This window comes from Acanthaster planci, linkage group LG05 (genome assembly GCF_054643075.1).
Source record: "Acanthaster planci isolate LZ-2023a linkage group LG05, COTS_SCS, whole genome shotgun sequence".
NCBI classification, from domain to species: domain Eukaryota; kingdom Metazoa; phylum Echinodermata; class Asteroidea; order Valvatida; family Acanthasteridae; genus Acanthaster; species Acanthaster planci.
The window spans coordinates 15,702,615-15,727,037 of NC_141781.1; the positions used below are offsets into that span (position 1 = coordinate 15,702,615).

At 42.6% G+C, this 24,423-nt stretch overlaps 3 protein-coding genes across 6 annotated transcripts in view; 2 read left to right on the forward strand and 1 right to left on the reverse strand.

The window, feature by feature from the left end:
* LOC110990465 (G protein-coupled receptor 54-like) overlaps window positions 1–7,350 on the forward strand; it is a 218,528-nt gene extending 211,178 nt beyond the window's left edge. For all 4 annotated transcript variants that reach the window (XM_087137221.1, XM_087137220.1, XM_087137223.1 and 1 more), the window contains one exon: window positions 887–7,350. In XM_087137221.1, coding sequence (XP_086993347.1) covers window positions 887–1,575 — 689 coding nt within the window. In that variant the 3' untranslated portion in view covers window positions 1,576–7,350. The remainder of the gene's footprint in view (window positions 1–886) is intronic.
* Window positions 5,724–11,373, reverse strand: LOC110991143 (uncharacterized). Its single transcript, XM_087136803.1, has 2 exons — window positions 7,061–11,373; window positions 5,724–6,477 (listed from the first exon to the last, which is right to left on the reverse strand). The coding sequence occupies exons 1-2, from the start codon at window positions 11,371–11,373 to the stop codon at window positions 5,724–5,726; spliced, it is 5,067 nt and encodes a 1,688-aa protein (XP_086992929.1).
* Window positions 11,374–20,906: 9,533 nt separating this feature from the next.
* Window positions 20,907–23,992, forward strand: LOC110990725 (uncharacterized). Its single transcript, XM_022255821.2, has 3 exons — window positions 20,907–21,039; window positions 21,618–21,806; window positions 22,307–23,992. The coding sequence occupies exons 1-3, from the start codon at window positions 20,955–20,957 to the stop codon at window positions 22,525–22,527; spliced, it is 495 nt and encodes a 164-aa protein (XP_022111513.1). The 5' UTR covers window positions 20,907–20,954; the 3' UTR covers window positions 22,528–23,992.
* The last annotated feature ends 431 nt before the right edge of the window (window positions 23,993–24,423 follow it).

A 24,423-nucleotide genomic window follows, 5' to 3' on the forward strand; every position in this document is an offset into this window, starting at 1 on the left:
CCCTTATTCCCTGAGGTGATTTTTGTCCCCAGGTCAGTTTCCAGTCATGCCTAAACCTGTACAACCTGTTCAAATGTTTTATGGTAGCTAATACATCCGTGAGGTCCCCTTTAACTACATTCCGTTATTCTGCTGAGGAAGTACAAGTAATACCAGGTCACAACCTAAACAGCCGTGACCAGTCAGCATATGTCTGTCAACAAAGGGATCCAGTTCCTGATAGCAACCATATGGGCTGCTTGGGGCGACAGATCTTTCAAGAATTTTAACTCGGCAGCGGTTGTGGTCTAGCCAATGGGAGTTTACAGGCTTGTGGTGTATGCCTAAGGTGACGATTACCAAAACGTCTTTGCCAATTTGGCCCATTGAAAAAAGTTATGACCATATTTGGTGATAGCTGTCGATCTCAATCCCCGCGCCGATGACACCAGGGAAGGTTGTAACACCGGGCTTAACTATTTTTGAAACCCTTTTTTGAAATCAGTCTTTCTGCAGAAAGCCGTCAGTTTAAACACCAAACAACCCTTTACTAAATTATCGTCCTGTAATCGTAGAGTTTATGTGATTGATTAAGGTTGTAATACACGCTCCTGTTAGGACTTATCAAGATTGGAAAGCCTTGTCCGGTTGTACTCTTTAGTAATATGTGCCAGTGGAGGGATTACACGTCGCCATTATGGTAAAGTTCGAAAAACGCAGCCCTATGCACTGCGCTGAAACAGTTAAGCAAGTGCATACCCAGAAATAGCTAAAACATTTCCTATATTTCCTATATTGCAGTGCCACGTGGTTGAACAAGTTTCTTGCGCGTTGCAATGTATTGGACAGTGGGATGCATAATGTACACACGTTCCTTTTGAATGTTTTCTGTGTGTTTTTGTTTCAGTTTCCGCTCTTGTCCACGCTCCGATGGCCTTCTTCTTCGTTATCGAAGAATACTGGTACTTAGGCCAGTTACGGGACTATTGCCTGATAAGTCTGGAAAAAAATAGTATCATCGGATACTATTTGTTTCTCAGCATGTCAACATTCGTCATACCTCTTCTCATTATAGCTGTGTGTTACATCCGTATACTGTCACATTTGTGGAATCTAAGCCGGGTAAGTAGGCTCAGGGCGCCCGCAACGACGGCTGCATACGATCCTTTGTCTCAGAACCCTCGTTCTACCACCCTCCCCCCTGCACAGAGCTCAGCACGCACCGCCAGCAAAACTTGGAAGACAACAAGAATCATCCTGAGTGTTGTCATGCTTTTCGCCGTTTGCTGGGCACCAAAGCAAGCTGTGAATGTGTGGACCGCCTTCCACGAAAGCGCTGACACATCAGAACAATTATTAAGCGTCAACGCGATCACTTTGTGTCTGATTTACGCCAATTCATGCATAAACCCATTTGTGTATGCTCTAGCAGGCGCCAACTATCGACACCATCTGAGACAGATGCTATTTGGGAACCAAAAGAGAGGGCGCTCTCTCGACAGCCGTTTCTCGCCAACCGGTGGTGCTAACTCCTCTTACAGGTCAGTGCGTCGGCTGTCCCGAACTGAGGCAACTTCTGTGAGTACCTGCGTTTGAAGAAAAAGTGAGTTGCAGAGCGAAACTCATTCGGCTTCATGACATATTTCGGGAAACTGGTAATCTGCTAAGTATTACATTGCCGACAGCATATCTTTACTAGTCTGCAGTCTCAATACTTTGGATATGCGCTGACGCCATTTGGCTATAGTAATTCTCCAGTTCCTTCCTCAGATCCCGCACAAGCAGACAAATATAACAAAAAATAAAGAGAAGTATAAGTTTGCAAAAAGATGTTTTAAAAATTTTGCACGACAACTGTTTACAGCATCCCCTGAGACTAAAGCTTAAGAGAAGCTGTTTTGCTGAAATTGAAGTGAAACTGAAGATTATAATCGAAAAAGACTTGAGATATTTATAAGTACACAGTGACGACATATCTGTCTTTTCAGCCAAGAATTAAATCTGTAATTTGGGTCCATTAAGAACAGAAGGAATGAAAAAAAAATGAGTTTGGTTTTGTTTAGGTGTTTATTCCAAGAAGAACATTTGGGAAATGTACTGTTTGCTGGACCATTTCACTTAGACGATTTTACCACCATTGATTTGTAGTTGTGCGCGTGGGTGAAGCTTTTATGCTAGCTTTACATATCTCGCGTGTGAACAAAGAAGGTCCACATAATTCAGGTTGTGTTAAACTTGTGTGGACTAACTCAGGTCCACACAATTTTTACAACGAAAACTAGGGAACTTCCAGCTTAGGTAAGTAATGTAAACTGTGTATATGTAGTGGTTTAGGCCTTCCCTGTGTTAAGGGGACAATTTCTTTTAAGTTGAAACCGCATTTTTGAGACAAAAATTTGTCCTCAAAAGGTTTTTGATCCCTTTGATGACGTCTACATTCCAATTTTTTTCCATAAGTATGGGTGTGTGGGTAGGTGGGTGTGGTTGTGTGGTTATGTAAGTGTATGTGAATATGTATTAGTTCCAAAGGCTCTATGCTTACAGTAAACTTGAATTGAAATGTTCATACCAGTCTTTATTAGTAGTAATAAAAATTATCTTGTAATGTAGATAAAGGCTTTTACTTAAGCGTGTGGTAAAATACATCCAAAAATCGAATTTTCTGAATTGCAATCATAATGCGCACCTCAGAATTGTGCATGTAAGGTAGTAGCTAAAAGTGGAGTGGCATCTTGTATATGTATCTTGTGTGTATCTTGCTTGCATACATGTATGTATGAAATAAGAGCGACTTGTTTATTGCCGTGTATAAACCGATATCCCTAAACTGCTGTGGTATAGATAGTGTTTCCCATTCACCATGTATGGATTTTTCTCACTAGCCCTTTATTTCTATAGTTTATTTACGCATTTGAATTGTGTAAAATAGGTGGTAATTTTAATAAAGAGACATCAAGGGAAAACTCAAACATATTTCAAAAAAATCTAATCTATTCGGCACATACGATAAAGAGATCTTGTTTTCCAATTTGGCAGTATTTTTTGCATTCCGAAAGCCTCACATGAAGGGGAAAAAACCCGTGTGCAAACTTACCATAAGGCTCATGAGGCTGTGCTTGAATCAAAATGGCTACATGTATTGACATGGCTACAGCCGTTGGAAAGGCAGCCATATTGAAGCCTAGTCAGAAACACTTGGTTATGGACGTGACTACAGTCAAGAATACACTAATTTCAAGCCAAAGGAAAAGTGCCTAGCTTTGCAGTCGAGGTGCAGGATTTTAAAAAAAAATTAAATAAGGCAGCTAAAAGTAAGATTGAAACAAAAAACAAACTGGAAGTAAGAATAAAAAGGCGCACAAAAGTAAATGTTTCTGAACAAAATTAACAGTCTTGGTCTGTTGATGTTATGGCATATACCTCCACCTGCAGAAGCAAGGTAAAAGTCAAGAACTGAGCATCAAAGGGAGTGAAGCTTCACACGTTTTGGTGTCACCTAATATTTTTCTGCAGCGTTAGCATGGTTTGAACTAATTATTCCCTACATGTTAAATTTTGGGGTCTTTTAGGCTTATGTCTAGTGATGCCGCCACCCCTTGTTAGCATTGTGAGCTTCCTTATGAAAATAAACAGGGAAGTAAAGGGTCAAGATTTGAAGCTCCATAGGAAGCATATAAGGGTCATTACATATCAGACCAACACACTTTCTGACGTTGGGCCTTCAGATTATGATAAAAATTGCTGTGCTTGTAGACATTAATGAATAATAAATACTTTTAAGTACTTATAAATAATTTTAAGCGGAATCCGCCCTTCCATGTGGTCAGGACAGAGATCAACAAAATGGACAGTTTCACTTAAAAATCCACCCTTTTAGTAAAAAGGATACATAACCATCTCAGTTTTTATTGAATATATGCAAATGTGGTATCAAAATAATCAGAAGAAGCCAGAGTAATATACCGGTTCAGAGCCAGAGCAATATACCGGTATCTCACACAAAAGTTATCATTTCATTTGAGGGGCCCATTTTAATTTTAATTATGGGTTTTGCCCTTGTAACGGAGTCTGAATATATGAGAACTAAGGCGCTGTCATGTGTTGAGTGGGCAAAACGTAAAACCTGAGGGTACTATAAAACTACATGTACTTACTACGCTACTGTATGGCCACAATTGAGTACATGCAAGTCAACAGGGTTGCACAAGTTTTAACCCTAAAAGAGCCAGGGAGTTTTTCCAGTGTGTAACAGAAGCCTGTATGTAATCAGTCACATCAGCCTTGACGAGTTTTGTAACTATTTGCAGCCATTTTGACACCAATTGTGCATGTATCCGAGAACTCCAAATGAACTTAGCTACAAAACCGTACGTCTGATTGAGTTCAAACTTCACATTCATGTCGCAGATTTTGCCTCCTCCCCCGTCTCTTTCAGGTTAAAACTTGGTTATTGTTTTGCTGACACTGTAACTCTTTGGAATGAGTGTGAGAACCTGAAGCTGGTCTTTCTATTGTTAACTGTAGCAAATTTCTCATTCATCAACTGTTCCAGCATTTCATCTGGGGCTGTTGGCTGTGGAACCTGTTGAATTCCGGGTATAAGACTAAGAAGTTAACATTTTTGTAAAGTTCTACCTTAATGTTATCACCATTAACCCTTTGGAATGCACCTTGCTTGCATGTACTTGGAGGGGATCACAGCACTTCAGCTGAGTAGCAGAGTACAACTTTCCAAGTTGTTGGAAATGTGGTAACATGTGCTGCTTAATGTTTCACAACCCAATCTAATGAGACATGAATGCAGTTATTCATCATCACTTGGGTAGTAATGTTCAGTGTCATCAGAACAAACATGTACCTCATCGACTTGCCCATTGAACAATTGATCCATTGTTTTATACTACCATTTATACCCAAAGACAAGACAGATCATTTGAATAAAATCCTTAAAATAGGCATATTTTAAGGATTCAATCTTCACCTTCAATCCTCTTGATACCCATTTGAAATCCACAAGAGTTTCTGCTTTTCCCATACAGGTGGCTACTCAACACAAATTTCTTTCACGTATTTCTCTAAGTGAAAGAAAGTCGGTTTTAAGTGTCATACTGTTGAGTTGTATGTACTCAATTGTGCCCATACACGGTGCAAGGGCAAGTACAGTAGTGTAGCGAGTACCGAACATGGAGTCTTTAGCACCCTCAAGTTTTACGTTTTGCACAGTCAACACATGACAGCTCCTTGGTCCTCATATATTCAGACTCGGTTACTGTAGCTTAGTACATGGGAAATATGTCCAAACTCAATCTAAACTCGCTGACTTTATTCACTCTCAAACCTTTACATGTGGCTCCTTATTTGCTTAGGCCTATACAGCCTTTATAGTATAAAATAACTGTGCAAATGTAGCCGTGTGTGGTAAGTCTAGCCTTGCTGTTGTGACTGTGGTTACGACGGTATACGGTTGCGGTATAGTAGCGGTTCACGATTGTGTAGAGTCTGGGGCAATTATTAGCGTAAGTTTCTGGGGTTTTACGTTACTTGCGTTCGGAAATTACATGTCATGTGTGAACCTTGACCTAAACCCAAAAATAGAATGAGGGCGCCCTACAATTTTATGAGACACAAAAGTTTCTCGGTCAGCAACTATGCAGACGTTATATTCCCAGCCCCAAATGAATCAGCTTAAAGGATGTTCATTTCCAAATTTGTATAACGTCCTGTCGCAGCCCAAGTGTTGTCGACTAGTTCTTGGCACTCTCCACAAGACACAGTTTGGTGATAGGTCGTTTCAGCTCGCTGGTACCGGTCTTGACATCCACCTGTCGAACATTGCCCTCGTGATCTGGATAGGTGCGACTGATCCTTCCCAAAGGCCAACGCCCACGAGATAGATTCTCATCCGCTACCAGGACTAGATCTCCAACTTGAAGATTCTGCTCTCGTTGGGTCCACTTTTGACGAAGTTGCAACATAGGTAGGTATTCGTGCACCCAGCGTCTCCAAAATTGATCTGCGAGATACTGAGCCTGACGCCAACGTCGACGACCATATGAATCCTCCTTCTGGAACAGACCGGGAGGCAAACTGGGACTACTTCTCAACAGCAGCAAATGATTCGGTGTCAGAGGTTCGTCTTCACCTGGATCGAAGCTCAGTGGGGTGAGCGGTCTCGCATTAAGAATCGCTTCTACTTCTGCCATCAAGGTTACCAAAACTTCATCCGTCACAACTTGCTCTTTTAGCAGACATTTCAATATCTTGCGCACGGACCGTATCATTCTCTCCCATACGCCACCCATATGGCTTGCCGTTGGAGGGTTAAATTGCCACTTGATACCCTGTTGCAACAGAAAGTCGCCGATCTTTCGCTGATTTAGATCATCAAGACTCTCACGAAGTTCTCGTTCTCCCCCAATGAAGTTCGTCCCATTGTCACTCATGATGATCTTTGGCCTGCCTCTTCTTGCTATAAATCGGCGATAGGCGTTGATGAAACTGTCAGTATCGAGAGAATGGGCTACTTCGAGGTGAACTGTACGCATTGACAAACGTGAAAATACACCCGTACCGCTTAACATGACTTCGGCCCTGCTTAACTAAGATAGGACCAAAGTAGTCGACACCTACTGATGTAAACGGTGGATCATCTGGTGTTACTCTAGCTGCCGGTAAGTCAGCCATGAACTGCTTTCTTAATGGAGCATTTCTCCTCTTGCACTCGAAACAGTTGCCAATGATACGTCTAACAGTTGCACCACCTCTAACGACCCAGAACTTCTCCCTCAACGACGACCATGTCATTCCGACACCAGAGTGACCAACCTGTAAGTGATGGTGTATGATGATGAGATCTGTGACCTTGTGATTACTGGGAAGAATAATTGGATGTTTCATCTCCTCGTCGATTGGTGCATTCCGAAGGCGGCCTCCTACTCGTAAGATGCCATCCATCAAGACAGGATTAAGCTTTTGAAATGAAGAAACTCGTCTTCTGGCCTTCCTTCCGTTGGACACACTGGTTTGCCTTTGTGAGAGAAGAGCTTCTATCTCTTCGGAAAATTCTTGTTGCTGCATGTACCGTATGATTTGTCTCTCTGCAGTCTGGCACTCTTCAAGAGTCAGAGCTCCCTGCTTCAGGTCTTCATCCTTTCCTTTCCCCTTGCAGCGTAGGTGCAGGTTGTGGACAAACCTCAAAAGCCAAGCAACTCCTCTCTTCAGTCGATTCCATGACGAATACTTGGCCAAGAGATCATCAATCTTTGACTTTCCCTGACCTAAGGTTGTCTGTGTCACCACTCTCTTGACTTCGGGATCCCCTTCAAGACCATCGTTTACTGGCAAGATGTCAGGATCTGGTGCTGTGCCCTGCAGGACAACAGGAGGAACGGGCCAATTTTCCTCGCTCATCAGGAGAAACTGTGGCCCTTTCAGCCATCGGCCATCTGTAATCATCGTGTCAGCACCACACCCCCTTGACCCTTCATCTGCCGGGTTGGATTCGGAATCTACATACCGCCACTGGGACTCCTTAGTTGCATCTTGGATCCTTGCAACCCGATTTGCCACAAAGGTACGGAAGCGCCTACTTTCATTCCGTATGTATTGCAGAACTGAAGTCGAGTCAGTCCAGAAAACGACATCGGTAATGGGCAATCTAAGCTCGTCTTGCACCATCTTACTCAGCTGAACAGAGAGAACAGCCGCTGTCAACTCCAATCGTGGTATGGATGTGGACTTCTTGGGACACAGCCTTGCCTTCCCAATAATGAAAGAGCAGTTGATCTTTCCTGAACCATCAACTGTCCTCAAATAGGATGCAGCTGCATAACCACGTTCAGAGGCATCTGAAAAGAAGTGTAACTGACTGACTTCTACTTGGTCTACCCCTCTTGGCTTCAGACATCTGTCGATGGTAAGAGCCTCCAATTTCGGCAAATCGTCTAACCAGTGTCTCCATCTGAGCAACTGATGCTCCTCAACCCTTTCATCCCATCCTAGCCCCCCACTGCAGACATCCTGAAGCAATATCTTGGCTGTTAGGATAAATGGGGCTAGAAAACCCAAAGGATCAAACAGTGAGCTGACAGTCGACAAGATACCCCTTCTGGTAGTAGGCCTATCCTTCAGAGTGGTCATGAACTGAAAGGTGTCAGCCTCTGCATTCCAGTGTATGCCAAGAGTACGTCCATAGGGCAAGTGATCCAAATCCAGATCAAACACAGACGGTGCCCTTTCATCAGCTGGGATAGCTGTCAGAACCTCTCGGCTATTGCTGAGCCATTTCCTGAGTCTAAATCCACCCTTGTTCAGCAGATCGATGAGCTGACAGGCAAGATTAATGCCGGCTTCTGCGTTGCTCACCGACACCAGAAGGTCATCAACATAGAAGTTGTCATGTACTGCTCTGGTAGCAACCTCTCCATAAACAGCACCATAGTCCTTGGCTGTTTTCCTCAGGGCAAACCCTGCACAACTGGGAGACGACGTGGCCCCAAACAAGTGAACCCGCATCTGAAAGTCAGTGGGATCCTTTGACAAGTCATGATCTGGCCACCAAAGGAATCGTAAAGCATTGCAGTCTCTCGGAAGCACCCGCACTTGATGAAACATAGCCTCTATGTCAGCTACCAATGCAACAGTCTCCTGACGGAACCGTGTAAGCACACCAACTAGGCTGTTGGTGAAATCTGGGCCCTGCAGGAGATTATCGTTGAGTGATGTACCCTTGAATCTTGCAGCGCAGTCAAATACCATCCTCATTTTGCCAGGCTTCTGAGGATGAAACACCGGGTGATGAGGCAAATACCACCTTTTCCCCATCTCAGCATTTGGTACATCTTCTGTCACCGGCCTAGCATACCCTTTCTGGATGTAACCATTAATGGTCTCCTTGTATTGCTGACACAGCTCTCCATCCTTCTGCAGGCGCTTCTTGAGGGAGCCAAGTCTCGTCTCAGCAAGAGCCCTGTTGTCTGGCAACTTGACATTCTCGCCTCTCCATGGCAGACCTATCTCATAGTGGCCATCAACCAACTTTACTGAATCATCCATAATAGCTCTTGCCCTCTTGTCCTCAACCGAGTCGCCTCGCTTGGTGTCCATGATAGACCCACCAAAGTCTACCTCCCAAAACCTCTGAACCTGCTGAAGCAGCCGATCATCTTGCAAATTGGCATGATGACTATTGAGGCCTCCTGCCTGTTTCTTAAGTGAGGTCGATGTAGGGCCAACAAGCGTCCATCCCAGAAGGGATCGCACAGCGTAAGGTTCTTTGCGTCCTCCTCGCCTCTCATCCATGACCCAAAATGCCTCCGGAACATCTCCGCCAATCAGGATCTGAACTGGCCTGCCTTCAGTATGGGGAAATTCAATTCCATCCAGATGCCTCCATTTTCTTACCTCTCTCTCGCTTGGAAAGATACTTCTGGATATCGGCAAGGTTTGCACTGTCCTCACCCTTGGCAGGTCTATCTCCTCCTCACCTTCAGTGGACCTCACTGTTAGGCTGACTTCCATTCCATCGTACTTCCTTTCTCCGGCAACAGTGTTCAGGGAGAATTTGAACCTCTTACTGTTGACTCCAAGCTCTTCAGCCAACCCTTCATCACATAGCGATACGTCACTGCCTTCGTCGAGTAGAGCACAAGTCTCAACCTCATGGCCATTATGCATGACCCTCACTGGAAGAACTCGTAAAGCTACGTGTCTGGATGTCACTGAATGACATGCTCCAGGCTCTTCCCCTTTACTTTCTATCACCTGCTCCCCAGCCCCGGTCGAGGTACACGTTCCAGCAGATTTCGGCTCCGCTTGGGTGTTGCTGTCTTCCTTCTCCTCAGAATTTGCAACCGGTGCCCTTGGGGGATGCAAGAGTGTGTGATGCTTCCATGTGCAGCCAGCAACTTCACACCGACTGCTAAATTTGCATTGTCTTGCAACATGCCACTGAATGAAGCAGTTGTCACACAGCTTATTACCCCTGACAAACTTACGGCGCTCATCGTAAGACTTCAGTGTGAAATTCTTGCAATCTGCCAGTTTGTGAGATAGAGAACAGCATGGACACTTGACCTGTTTGTCCTTCCTTTTTGTGTCTGGACGGCTGTCGGCAACAGAATTGGTTGACAGCGTGGTCATCTTGGCCTTCGGAGTTGAGCGTGGAGATGGGCTGGATCCCTTTGGACTAACAGCCTTGCTGATGTTTTGTCCATACATATTGCTGGCAGTCTTTGCCTTTTGTTCCACAAACTCTGTCATCTGCACAAAGCTTGGTTCTTGTCTGGACTCTATGGTAGCCTGTGCCTTCTTTGCCCAGTCTGCTTGAAGGTACAATGGCAAGAGACGCTGAACTTTAAGTAAGTTCCCCGAGCTGTTCATGTCTGCATTGTATCCCAGTTGGGACAACGTTATTTGGCACTTTCTCATGTCTCTTGCTATATCCCAAAGGGCATTGCCATCGTTTGGTCGTATCTGCCCTCTGCTGGTGACCTTATGTAGCAGAGCATGCATTATCAGGTGTGGTTGACCAAACTGCTCTCGCAAAATTTCAAGTGCCTTCTTGTAACCCGCCGCTGGTTCCATCAATATGCAGTTTTCGATGCTCTCCTTTGCTTTACCACGGCAGTACTGCACCAGATACGTCAATCTTGTTCGAGCATCAGTCACCTTTGAGCCAATGTTTGTCTCAAATCCCGTCACAAATGCCCAATATTCGGCTGGATCTCCACTGAAGGACTTGATGTCAGGCTTCGGTATATTCATGGTAAGCATCAAGGCCTGACACAACTGTTCAACGCTTGTTTGCTCACGTGCTGGAACAGGGTAAAAGCCAGCTACGTGTGTTGTGGCATTCTTATTTTGTGCTGGAGTGGACTGTGAGGGCGCTGCAAATGTTAAGGCTATCTCTTGATCATTACTATTTGAAGGAAATGTTACAATGCCACTTACATCTTTCATGTCAGCCTGCGCTGGGTCATGATTGACAGCCGGAGCACTGCTTGTGACTTCTTCACTTACGTCAATTGCTTGTGTGACATCTGGTCTGTCTCCTGTGACTTCATCTTCTGCTTCCATTTCCTCCTCCCAAAGTTGTGCCTCTAACTGTGCTTGCTCCTCTTCATCCTCCACATTTTGAAGTTCCAACTTCATCTCCAGCATCATTTTCTGTTGTTCCAGCTCCTGCTTTCGCTTCAGCTGCTCTCTACGCAATTTTGCAATCTCCAGCCTTGTCTTGGCCTCTCGATACTTCTGATTGAATGATCTGCTTGATCTCTCAGATCCATGTTCACTACCATTGTCCTCTGGAGGAGGGGGATTCGATGTTGGAGCCTTCTCTCCACCTTTACTAGTGGTTTCCTCTGGGGAAGGCGTTGACTTAGCTTCATCTGCCATGATCTTTGTCTTGACTTGATACGTAGTGTGCACTTATATTTCAGCCCAGAAAAACAATCGTGAACTTTCATGTAGCTTAGTACATGGGAAATACGTCCAAACTCAATCTAAACTCGCTGACTTTATTCACTCTCAAACCTTTACATGTGGCTCCTTATTTGCTTAGGCCTATACAGCCTTTATAGTATAAAATAACTGTGCAAATGTAGCCGTGTGTGGTAAGTCTAGCCTTGCTGTTGTGACTGTGGTTACGACGGTATACGGTTGCGGTATAGTAGCGGTTCACGATTGTGTAGAGTCTGGGGCAATTATTAGCGTAAGTTTCTGGGGTTTTACGTTACTTGCGTTCGGAAATTACATGTCATGTGTGAACCTTGACCTAAACCCAAAAATAGAATGAGGGCGCCCTACAATTTTATGAGACACAAAAGTTTCTCGGTCGGCAACTATGCAGACGTTATAGTTACTATGGCAAATTCCTTAATTAAATTAAAATGGGCTCCTCAAATGAAAGTGTGTTAGTCTGACATGGAACGACCCATAGGTAACAACATCATCAAACAGGCCTACAGGATACATACAGGCATAAGATAAAATCATGCAAAACAAATTTCATTTATCGGAAGCACCAATTTCTACCCGACCACTTCAGAAATGTTAGCATTATAGCCATGAGATACCGGGTAAGACATACAAAATACGACGCAGTAAATTTTACCATCCCAATTTAAGAACAGTCACGTCAAATTCATCTCAAAATTATATCCAGTGTTTAATTTTACCTTTAATCATGTTTGCACTTTATTCGAACATTATCACACATTTGCAGTACTGTTTTGTAAAAGGCTATTAAATTACCAAAGGTACTGCAGATGAAACATTTCTACGTTTTGCGATCACTTTTATGTAAATTTCATTCACAGTTGTCACATGGCGGTATTTTTTTTATTTTGCTGGTTTTATCTGTTGATTTTTCTTTAAATATGATTACTTTACTATTGTTTATCAGTAAAGTATGTTCCCTGTTTAACATAGGTCTAAAACCCTAAATAGGTAAAATTATATCTTGTCCAATCCTTTGCCAGCCCTTTAACATTAGGCACTAGACAATTTTATGCGCCAAATAAGTCTTTAAATAGGGAAATGAAAATACATTTTCCATTTCATGCAAAAAATAAGTCATCCTACACAAAGCAAAACGAATTTATACATTCCTATCTTTCACTAACAGTCGAATCAGTGTTTCTGTCCTTTGGATAGGTTGTTCCCTTTTGTCTTTGAGGCGGGGTGCAAAAGGGAATTTTTCCAGAAACACTCTCCAAATTGTTTTCATGCAGGAAAACATTTTTCAAGCACCCCACCCCCTCTTTCTAAATGCTGTTTCTATAAATAAATAACTTGTGAGGCCCCCCTACCCCTCCTGCTGGAAACGCCACTGGAAAATATACCCGTTTAGCAGTAAGAGCTTGTTTTCTTTTCGATTATGCCTTTAAACACCGAGGGACCCTTCCCTACCAACTTAGACAAAAATACACGAAGCATGGTTGGTATATACCGGTTGGTATGGAATGTAGGCCCCCTATGTGTGCATTCTGTAACCAAGTAATCAAGGTCATTAATCAAGGTACGAAAGCAGAGTGTCGTCGCTCTAGGAAATTTGACAGTGCACTGATCTTTTAAAATCACCCCAAATTATTTGGCTGAGCTTAATGTACCACATTTATGTTCTTATCCAAAGCTTTATTTTGAAAGAAACGAGACTTTAAACATTACTAGTGTAACACGTAAGAATAAATCCAGAACCAAATCTCCTGCTTATTTATTGTTGTTGGTTGTTTAATGTTCGGTCTTTTGATCGACTGGTCCAGGTTTCTTTTCAAATCGATGTGTTGTATGCACTCCCCAAATGTTTCTAATTTCTATTTATAATGTCTTTTACTTTTTGCATATTCTTTAATTTTGTAATTGTTATTTTAATTAAATTGCTACGCACCTGTGGAAAACATTATTCCACTGAAATCTAAATAAGAAAAGGGTATTTACGAAATATATTATGTGCACTATATCAGCATTCAACCGTGCGTAAGTCACAAGTGAGCTCCTGCGCGGCTGTGCTCTTTCTGTAGTGCGGCTGTAACGTGCTTTTGCATGAATACTTCATATCATATAATCTGCAATTCACTGATCAGGTAAAAGTGTTTTATTTAGGTTTTGTAGCGCTTTTGGCTTCGGCTCGGGGCGCTATGCCCCGAGGGCGCTATCCCTCGAGGGTTCAAAATATCATATCATCACACCAGTCAACAATTAGTGTTAAATGTCTCATATACAAGTGAAATGTGGCAAATGAAATATATTTTATGGCTAGACCGAGTAGATTGAACCTGTAACAGTGGCGAGTAGTTAAAACTCTTGCAAATTTGTAGAAACAATCACCAAACTTTGGGGTTAATGAGCACTAGAATATTCGGAAAGAATGGAGCCTTCTCGTATTTACCGGAGGGACCAATTTTACGGTGTACCTTTCATCCCTCAACAATGAAACATGAAGCCCGCACGGCTGTTTGGCGGAATGTACCTCTGAGGCATGCGCCAGGGAACCAAGAGTAGATGTCTGTCATATCTGATGGTTGTCTGGTGCCGCTCTGCGATGGAAACGGCAGCAAGTTTTCACTCGTGCTGCCTTTCTAGCCCTCGGGGCAGCAACGCCCAAAAACGAAGGGTGTTGTCACCACGAGGAGATTCTCATCACCGGTCAGTTCCCGGTCATGCCTGATTGATCTTTCAAGAATTTTAACTTGGCAGTGGTTGGGGTCTGGCCAGTGGGAGTTTACAGACTCGTTGTGTATACCTGGGGTGAGGATTACAAAAAAATCTCTGCCAAGTTGATTAATTGAGAAAAACATTTTGACCATGTTGGGTGATATCTGTCGATTTCTATCACAGCGCCGTTGACTCAAGGGCTAGTCAAGTGACTGAGCTGGACTTTGTTGGGATTTGGATCTGTCGGAATCCAGAAGTAATTTTTATGGGTGTATTCCGACATGTGTTAGCTTCTCAAAGGCGACAATAATCAAACGGGTATATCCATTAGAAAAGACCCTTTCCCTTTGTACTGTTAAACACTTGGAGAACGTTATGTAAAAATAAAGTACAGAGGGCCCAGATCATCATACAAGAGCAGGACTTTAATTTTGACAGTTTCATTGTACTGCCAGCCTGCCACTAAAATCTTGTCTCAGTCCGAAAATCCTCCATAGTTCTTTCGGTAGGAATTAGAAAAACACTGTTTGTGCTCTGTTAGTAAAAAAACAAATTAACTATTGTAGCGGTCCGGCCCCCTGGCCGATCGCTCGGGGGCGGCGGTCCGTCCGCCACTGAAGGGGGAATTGGAGGCCAGGCAGGCAAAAAGAAAGTTCAGCAGACACTGAAAGACTTGGGTGTTCAAGCGGACTGGATTTCTATTACAATCACAACTGCTTGGATAATTAAACCGGTGCTAATCTATGTGGTTCCCGGCCGAGCCATCACAACGTCCATCCACCCAGTCGTCTCCCACAGCACACAGCTTTCCCGAAAAAAAACTTGGAAACTTGCCCAACTTCAGTGCCGCCAAAAAGTATCACATTGTAGGCCACTTCCGGCCGACAGGCAAGACTTACAGAAAATACTTGTACTGTACATTCTGTGCACCCACGTGGGCCAATCACGCCTTGAAGACGTGCACAAGGTTCAAAGATCACACAATTCGCTAAATTAAATGGGGAATTCCCAGATCCCTACATGTTCCCTGCTTGAAGACCACGCGACCCGAGTGGTCCCAATCCTAGTAAATACAGGGTTATGAAAAGTGCTTTAATACACATGACAAACAATGAGATGGAGAAACTAGCAAACAATCCCGCTCACCCCAAAAATGTTCAACCAACGGTACTGTGTGGCAGTCTCTCATACAAGGAGAACATTGCAAATCTTGCTCAATAATAAGAAGCAAGCTGAACTCATCAACTGTTCAGATAAAACACAATTTTACACTTTGCACTGAGGCACTCCTGGAACACCTGCCACTAATAGTACACAGGGTTAAATAATGGACAAATGGAATAGGGAAATAAGACATTTCCTTAACTGGCATTATAAAAAGATGGTAACAAGCCAAACGAAGTCTCACATCAGACTAGGGAATGTAAACAACCCCTTATTTAAAAGTGAGGAAAGTGAGCTGGAATTTACCAACTGCCCAAACAATGGCATACAATTCACCTCAATGCAAAAACCCGTCACTTACAGTACGTAGGGTCAAAAGAGGAAAATGTCAAGTGATTCCCATTCCTAATAACAGTGACAGTAAGGACTTGAAAGTATCTAGCAACATTTCTCCATCACACTGTATATTACGTGTGGTAACCACAAAAGTTGTTCAAAATTGACTTATGGGAGATAAATACTTCAAACCCACACAATTTTCAAACAGATGGATATTTGCTACACATATTAAAGTTCAAACAAGTGAAGTGATAGTACAATACAACTCGGTTTTCAATCACAACTCTATACAGCACTGACAAAGGGAGGTCATCACCATGTCCTGCTATACAGGCAGCCCTTGTCAGGCCAGTGATTAAGTTATAGCATTTGGCCACCCAGGATACCACTTCCCTGCTTTTTCCTGGGTCCTTTCCTCAAGGGAAGGTATCCATACCTTAGTGTCTGTACATGACAGAACATAACTGGGATCCACTGATCCTACTGAAAACTGTGGCCAACACGATTGGTTCACCACCTTGACAGGTGAAACCTCACTGCAACACTTATGCCCATCTGCAGTAAGCTCTAGAGATGCGAAACATTTTGTGTCTTCACAAGAAGGTGTACTATTTTGCAAGTCACAGGGTGCACTCTGAAAAACGACACCATCAAATTCAGAAACAATGGGAGTAACAACAATCTGAGGACATTCAACAATAAGTGTACTCTCTTTCTCGGAACAATGAGGGTCTTCAGTACTACTGCTTCCCTCTTCAACAACAGAACGAGGACAGGGAGATACAACACTACACCCCTCCTCTGAAATATTACGAGACACAGGAGAATCTTCAAATTCGTCTTCAGAACAATCTCCCTCAAAAGACACATTCTCAAAATCATCATCTCTAAAAAACTCTACAGTGGGCAGATCAACGTTACACTCCAAAACCTCATGGTTATCACATGGCTCACTGAGAGCTGGAGTGGGTATAACAGTTGCAACTTCTTGCTCAAATAGGGGGCACATGTTCTCAATAATTAACTTATTAGTATCAGCAAATATGCCTAAAATGTCCCCCATGACCTTATCAAAATCAACTTCAGAATGAGTTGACAAATTCCCAACTGTGGCTTCTACAGCAAAATCTTTGACTGCATGGACCACTGTTGCCACAAGCCTTTCATTACGAATGGCAAGTGCATCTTTAAGCACTGTAAGTGCAGCCATGATTACAAAGGTGAAGTCAAACTTCACATGCAGGGTACAATGACCCAACCAACAAGGCCGTCAATAAGGGAATACATGCTAACATAGGCCTACTGCACACACTGGTAATACATGATGTACATAGGCTACTCACACAAGGACCTTATTCTATAAATATAAACTGATAAGGCAAGCACAGTACTGGAGTGTAAAATGCTAACCGCCATGACAAGAAATGGGGAAATTAAGTGCAAATCTAACATTAAGGCACTTCTAAAAATGTGCTCAACATATGCCATTAAACATATGGCAATACAAAAAACAGCCTAAAGCAAAAGCCCTAGACCTACATGGATAGCACATTGAAAAACTTCACAAATCTTCCCCAAAATACAAGGAATAAATCATGACATTGTCACAAAGCTTATCTTGAAATTCACAAATAACAAGTAAGACGGAATTTTCCTTTAAACTAATAACAGTTGTAGGCTAAATAAGTACTCGTGCACAGCTTAACAAGAACTACAATATTTATGAGTTCGAACTTGAGTGTTACAGACGAGAACTCCGTCAGAAGGGGGAATCTCCTGGTTCCTGACCATTGCTGCAGACTCCGGCTTCCCGGGGTGTTCCAGTCCAATATTTAGCTTGAAGTTCAACTTAGCTGGGCTTGATCACCGCCAACTACAAACGGCAAAGACCGGAAAAACTACAGCCTCGTGTCTCCTTCCCGTCCACAGCTATGCAACACCAAAGCAGCCGTAACATGGACATCGGGGACTGTCCGGACTGATGATTCGGAAGAACCTCCATGGTCAAAATCGTGTAACCTCACTACGAAGCCACCGTAACTGTCCAAAACATCAGGCAGGGTCGGACATGAAGCACACATGCCTGCCAAAACAGTAGCCTCCATCCTGTCTACGACGCCATTTTTGTAGCGGTCCGGCCCCCTGGCCGATCGCTCGGGGGCGGCGGTCCGTCCGCCACTGAAGGGGGAATTGGAGGCCAGGCAGGCAAAAAGAAAAGTTCAGCAGACACTGAAAGACTTGGGTGTTCAAGCGGACTGGATTTCTATTACAATCACAACTGCTTGGATAATTAAACCGGTGCTAATCTATGTGGTTCCCGGCCGAGCCATCACAACGTCCATCCACCCAGTCGTCTCCCACAGCACACAGCTTTCCCGAAAAAAACTTGGAAACTTGCCCAACTTCAGTGCCGCCAAAAAGTATCACATTGTAGGCCACTTCCGGCCGACAGGCAAGACTTACAGAAAATACTTGTACTGTACATTCTGTGCACCCACGTGGGCCAATCACGCCTTGAAGACGTGCACAAGGTTCAAAGATCACACAATTCGCTAAATTAAATGGGGAATTCCCAGATCCCTACACTATTCTTGAGCTTTGTTTTGGTTCCTTTTCTGGGGAGTAAAGTATAGCTTGGGTGGCCTGATTATCTCTCTAATTTGGGGATAGTAACATGTCGCATACTGAAAAACACATGATTTATTATAATTGCAAAGCTTTGAAATAGGGCTTCGAACCCGAGCCAAGCGTTCTTTCGTGGCATTTTTACAAATTACATGTATAAGGAACTAATTCTCAATTAATTATTGTTGTCTAAAACTGCATTTTATTGATGAAACAAGAGCAACTTGTAAAATATCAATCAGTAAACATGGCTAAATGTAAAAGGTAATAACCAACAAATTCTCAAAACTGTTAATTAAACGTATTTTATCAAAATATATTCCAAAAGTCTACATTAAAGGGGACACGTTTAAAGACCTCACAACTTGTCATCAACTCGTATCAAGATCTGAAATCACCTTGAATTAGGCCAAATAAAGCATTCTTATCAAAAATAGATACATTTCCAGTTAACACGGAAAATGGACGCCCGCTTGGAAACGTGCGAGGGCGTCAGGGAAATAACTGGCTATACGCAAATCGATAATTACGAACAGAAGGAGGCCAACTAATGGGTCCCGACTGACAACTAAACCAGGATAACCCTCACAGCAACCAGAGTAACCGTCACAGCAACCAAGCCAATCCTCACGATGACTACAATAACAAAGTAGATTTATACAGTAATAATATTAACTTCTTGGTTAGCAATGTGGCTATACAAAGCTGTACGATTGGGTCGTAAGCAAAAGCAGAAGTCCTCACAATAATGAGGGTAATCCTCCCACACTTCATGTTGCTCTTATGTACGAATAACACGGGGCCGATTAAAAAGGCAATTATAATAACCTTCTTAGGACCCTGCAGAAGCTACACCCAGTAAACCTCAACGAGGAAAGCAAGCTAACAGACCAACGGTGCAGTCAACCACAACTACCCAGACAGGCATGGAACAAACATCATGCAAGTCTCACTTCGCTGATTCCTCAAATGAGTGGTTCAGCAGGGCCCCCCGATATGATCCAACACTCCATAAATAATCCAGACTGTCTCCTAACAATGTACCCCAATTCTACAATTAGATCTTTAATAATTGGCAGTCTCAACCGGCCGAGAACTACACTAGTACTACACGAAGAGATTGCATCGGCAGAGAGTGCACGAGCAAGGTCTCCCCACCTCCTGTGTTTACGTCAGTGTCACGGGGTAGTACATGTACAAAGATCTCATCGGCTGCTACTGTTTCTCAAAGTGCACCAACCTACCATAGTCTGGTTCCCTGACATGATACGAAATCCCCGGAGTGGCATTAAGTGTATATATTTTAAAAAGTTACGTGTATTTTTCCCTAGTTTGTTTTTACGAGATACATTTTCCAAAATTTATTTCTACGAAATGTATTTTTCAAGGTTTGTTTGTAAGAGATTCATTATTTCCGAGTTTATTTGTACGGGATGAATTTTTGAGACTGTTCTCTGTGATCCATTTTTAGAAACATTGTTTTCATTTTTGGAAACATTTGTTTTAACGAGATATATTTCTACCCAAGTTAGTTTTTACGAGATATTTTTTTTAGATCGTTCTCTGTGGTCTGTTTTTAGAAAAATTGTTTCTATTTTGGAAATACTTGTTTTTACAAGATGTATATTTTCCAATTTTTTTTCTTACTAGCTATATTTTTTCCAATTTTGTATTTACGAGATATATATTTTTTCTAGCTCCAGACTGGGGCCAGTCTACTGGACTAGCCCGTATCCTCGGCCCCACTACAGCCCTCTCAAACAGTGAAGACTTCGCGAAAACGCTTCCTATGAATCCATGTTTCTCACGGGTCTAGGTGAGTGAGAACGAATGTGATTTTTATGGCTCAAATCCATTTCAGGTAACATCTGAGCCAAACGAAATATGATTTTTCGGAGTATGAAATTGAAACTGACCTACTCAGTTGCCGTGCAACCTCTCATTCACTGGAGCAGTATTGTTTAAACAACAGACGAGTATCATACTGGTATCGGAAGAGAGCAATAAGACGAAGCAGACACCTGGCAATGACAAATGGGGCGAGACAATGTTAAGAAAGGAAAGAGATAACTAGAAAAGGAGATTTATTGATGAGATGATCAATCTAGCAACAGAGTTTTGCTTTTCTTTGGGTTCCGATGCACCGTAAAACATATTTTAAGATACCCGAGGGAACGAATAAAATATGGAAATGATCGAAAATAAGTCGTAAGTGCAGGAAATAAATCTCCAGAAATAAATGCATTGATGAATGAAACACATCACAAAACTGTGTTTTGGCGAATGAGTCATGGGGGGGGGTTCGTGTGAGATCCGTTGCTAGGAGACGAGTCAAGTGGAAGCAATGAGTGCGGGTACACGAGTATTTAAGGACACGCAAAGATGAATTAACAAGAAGATAACAAGGGAGCGCGACGGATACCGTAAGGTACGTTGAGATCTGCGATTCCCTTGCAAAGTTCACTCGAGTCACGTGCCCTCAGAAAATTGCTCATTTCAAATTCGTTGAGCAGTCAACAAAATTGGACATGAATCATACCATTCTTAATGCAATTCACATTGGAGGGAGCTGTGAGGCCGGAGTTAGACAGCATGATTTTGCACTGTGAAGAGTGAGTCAGATAGGTGTAGCCAACAATGTGGTGCAGCAGCAGGTGAGCTCAGTCGAGAAGGGTGCATTCGCTGCGATATGCATGGAGAGGGGAGGCAAAGAAGGTGACCATGGGCGAGAGGATACTGAGGAGGGCACAGAAGAGTACGTACCCGCTGAAAATGGAGGTAGGAGACCACGTACTGACAGCACTTTTTGGCAGTGGCACATGCAGTGTACGACGCTGCAATTTGCTTTGCTTAGACCTTTGTGACAAGAAATGATGCGAGGCTCTCGTTGCCAATGAGCAGAAATTATCTGACAACAATTGTTGAAATATTAAAAAAAAATACGTAAATTAAAAATGAAATCTACAAATTTACTTTTTTAGGGTTTGTTAAGAAGTAAATACTTTCCCACGATATTTAGTTTTACAGAAAATCAATTAAAGCTTCTTCTGGACACTCACAATGGGCCCACTTAAATGTTGACGAGGAAGCTAGCAAGCAAGCGCAGTGATTTTCTCTATTCAAGGAGTGTTGTTTAATTACGAGTGTACATTGGTAGTGTAAATTGATATGTCATCGACTACTTTCAAACGCGTTGACACGCATTATGACCTGGCGGCCATATACACAGTACTGCAACCCAACCCAACCCAGCCCAAACACAACCCAGCCCAAACACAACCAATCCCATTCCAAACCTGACCAGACCAAACCAAGTACATGACTTACTCAAAGCGTTTGTCAATACACTTTCTTAGGGCAAGGAATGCCGTGCAAACAGACATTTCCTGTTGCTAGCACAAATCATAAGGATGCAGTAAGGATGAACGTTGACAAGGAAACAAAAGACAATGATGATGTAGCCATGGCATCGAGAGTTTGGGGATGCCGAGCAGACGAGACTGAACAGCCAACCGTCGATGACAAGATGGTTGACATCGAAATTGGTAAAAGTAATTTTGTTTCGTAATTGAGTATGTAATAAACTATATAAAAGATGGTGGAGGTAAAAAGCAAAAATGCCCATTGACCGTAAATAAGAATAAATTGAAAATAAATTATTACATTTTTTAACTTTGAAGAAAAAAAGCGCATCAATTTAGGCAAGGATGGGGACAACGATGGCAGCAACAAGCAGTGGGACTGGAAGTTAGCAAGGGTGTCGGGGGGGGATAGGGCGCTGTTTCCCATTCTTCGAGAAAAAGGAAAGGAAATAAAAATGAGCAAAGAGGAGATGAAAATTACCAGCAATTTGAATGACACCAATGAATTGGCCCATTGGAAGTTTGCCAGTTTGCTATTGATATGTGGTTTGCTTTTCCCCCAGAAAATAATAGTAGCGATGCCCATAGTAGTTAATACAGGTACTAGGTAACTCAATGCACATTAGACCTATCCGATAGATGTTACAACATTCCTATTTACATCGTTTTATTATTTTGACCAGATTATGACAAAGTCAAAGTAACAACTGAGAGAAAGAATCTCACCACAGCGAGGTTTTTTGGAAATCGTCACCGCAAAAAAGAAAAAGGGGCGAATACTGAGAACAGTCGGAGGAAAGGGGCGATGAAGAAAAGACCTCAGAGGCAGGAGGAACAAATGAATAAACCCTCAAAAATAGTTGCCTGTATCTTTGCCTGTTGTTGTGTGCAGCCTTCCGAGTAATTTCTTTCTTTGGGGGAAAATCTTGCGCTTTTTGAATACAAAACTAGTCACTGGCATCCACGCTTCTAAATAAGGCATTTTCAACATTAAAGTACTACAACTGTAGTGTGGAGCGTGAGCGTAAATCCCCGGGATGGGGGCATATCGCCCACTTTTTGACCAGAGGTTGGTTTATTGAACAATTATTTTCTTGGCGGGAAAAATAAAGAGAATTTTGAAGAATTTCTACCACTCCCAACGACCAAAAAGTATTCAATATCAATCAGAAATGGAGAACAGTGTAAAAGCCATAAATATACGTATGCCGTTCTTATGTAAAATTCTACATCAGTTTAGTAAATACAAGTATTACAAATGTAAATCTGTATTATGAACATCGCCCCTTTGTGTCAGCATTTTCGCCTTTCAATTTCTATGGCAAGGCAAGTCTTCCCCGACGATTCTCCATTCCCTGTTTTCCGGCACAGATTTACGCCACCGGTGGGGAGACAAGAAAGTCTCAAGTGTGAATGGTTTAGTAGACCAATCATTCTTATCTATAGATAAATTACGTGATTTTCTCTAGTGATCGAATCTTTGGACGGCCAAAATCATTAATTTATAAATACTGTACTTCATTCATATACGTGACGAAAAGCCGAATTCTCATTGGTCCATTCACCATTACGTGTCAGTTCGTAGTTTTTTCCTGTTCAGTGGGAACACACGTGAGAATCCCGTGCAAATCAACTCTGTTGGTACGGTGTACTAGGGCCAAACAATTCAAGATGGAACTGTAGCACGGTGAAGAACGCGCGCGGAAGCACAGCCACAGCAGCGCCTATATGCAAACAACATGATGAACAGACGTCGGCACTTGAACTTTTAGTGGTAACTGAATATGTCTGAGGTACGTTAACAGAAGTTTTCATCTCAAGAACTAGCTTGTCAACTTCCAAATACCAAGGGGGATAAAATCGACTCTCCACCCTCAAACCATGTAATATTTCTATAATATTTGTATTTATAACTCCTAACTCCAAATGCAGCTGTCTGTAAATATAATGTTTTGTTTCTTTTGAAGGATAGGCTTATGGAATAAAATTGAATTTGTTTCTTGCCAATTACATTCCAAGTTAATATTTCAATTCATTGAGTCTTTCACAAGTAGCACAGTTGGGGAAGAAGGAAATACAAGCGTATTGATGAAAACTTTGGATAGCCTACGTATAAAGAATAAAGCTGCTGAGGAGAAGTCGGGGTGCGAGGAGACAATGGTGAATTTCTGAGATCCTTAGTAATGGCAAACAAACTGGTCCTTCCAAACTTTAAGCCACTTTGAACGTGTGCACATTAGCTTAAACACGACACAACGATACTATACTGTAGCAGTCCGGTCAGTTGTCAGGAGGGTGGAGATCCGTCCACTAATCAAGGGGATAAGAGACGCAAACCCAGAAAAAAACTGGACTCAAGGCGATTGTGGCTTGACTCCTCTCGATTTATTCCCAGGTGTCAATCAGCAATGAAATTTTACAACCAAAAGGCAAAAAACCTTACGTCTGAAAGTTTGTCCAAATAGCTATGGACACAAAAGCCAACAAAAAAAAGGTTTCAGTTATTCCACAAGGAGCCATCTTGCTGTGACTGCAAGCCAACCAAGGTGCAGGTCTTAAGCGTGGGAACTGTCACTAAGAAAAGCCCCAAAACTTCTCAAGTCCGGCGAAAATGTAATACAATGTAAGCGGCTTCCGGCCAAAGGACGTGGCTTTGAGATTATTATTGACGTATCAAGTCTGCAGACTACAAGGGACATACCCATGCACTTATCTCGTGCTAGTCTTGGGCCAAGACAGCAGAACTCGATCGAGCACAATATAGACACTCCACGGCTCTAGTCCCCTTTATCTTGCAAAC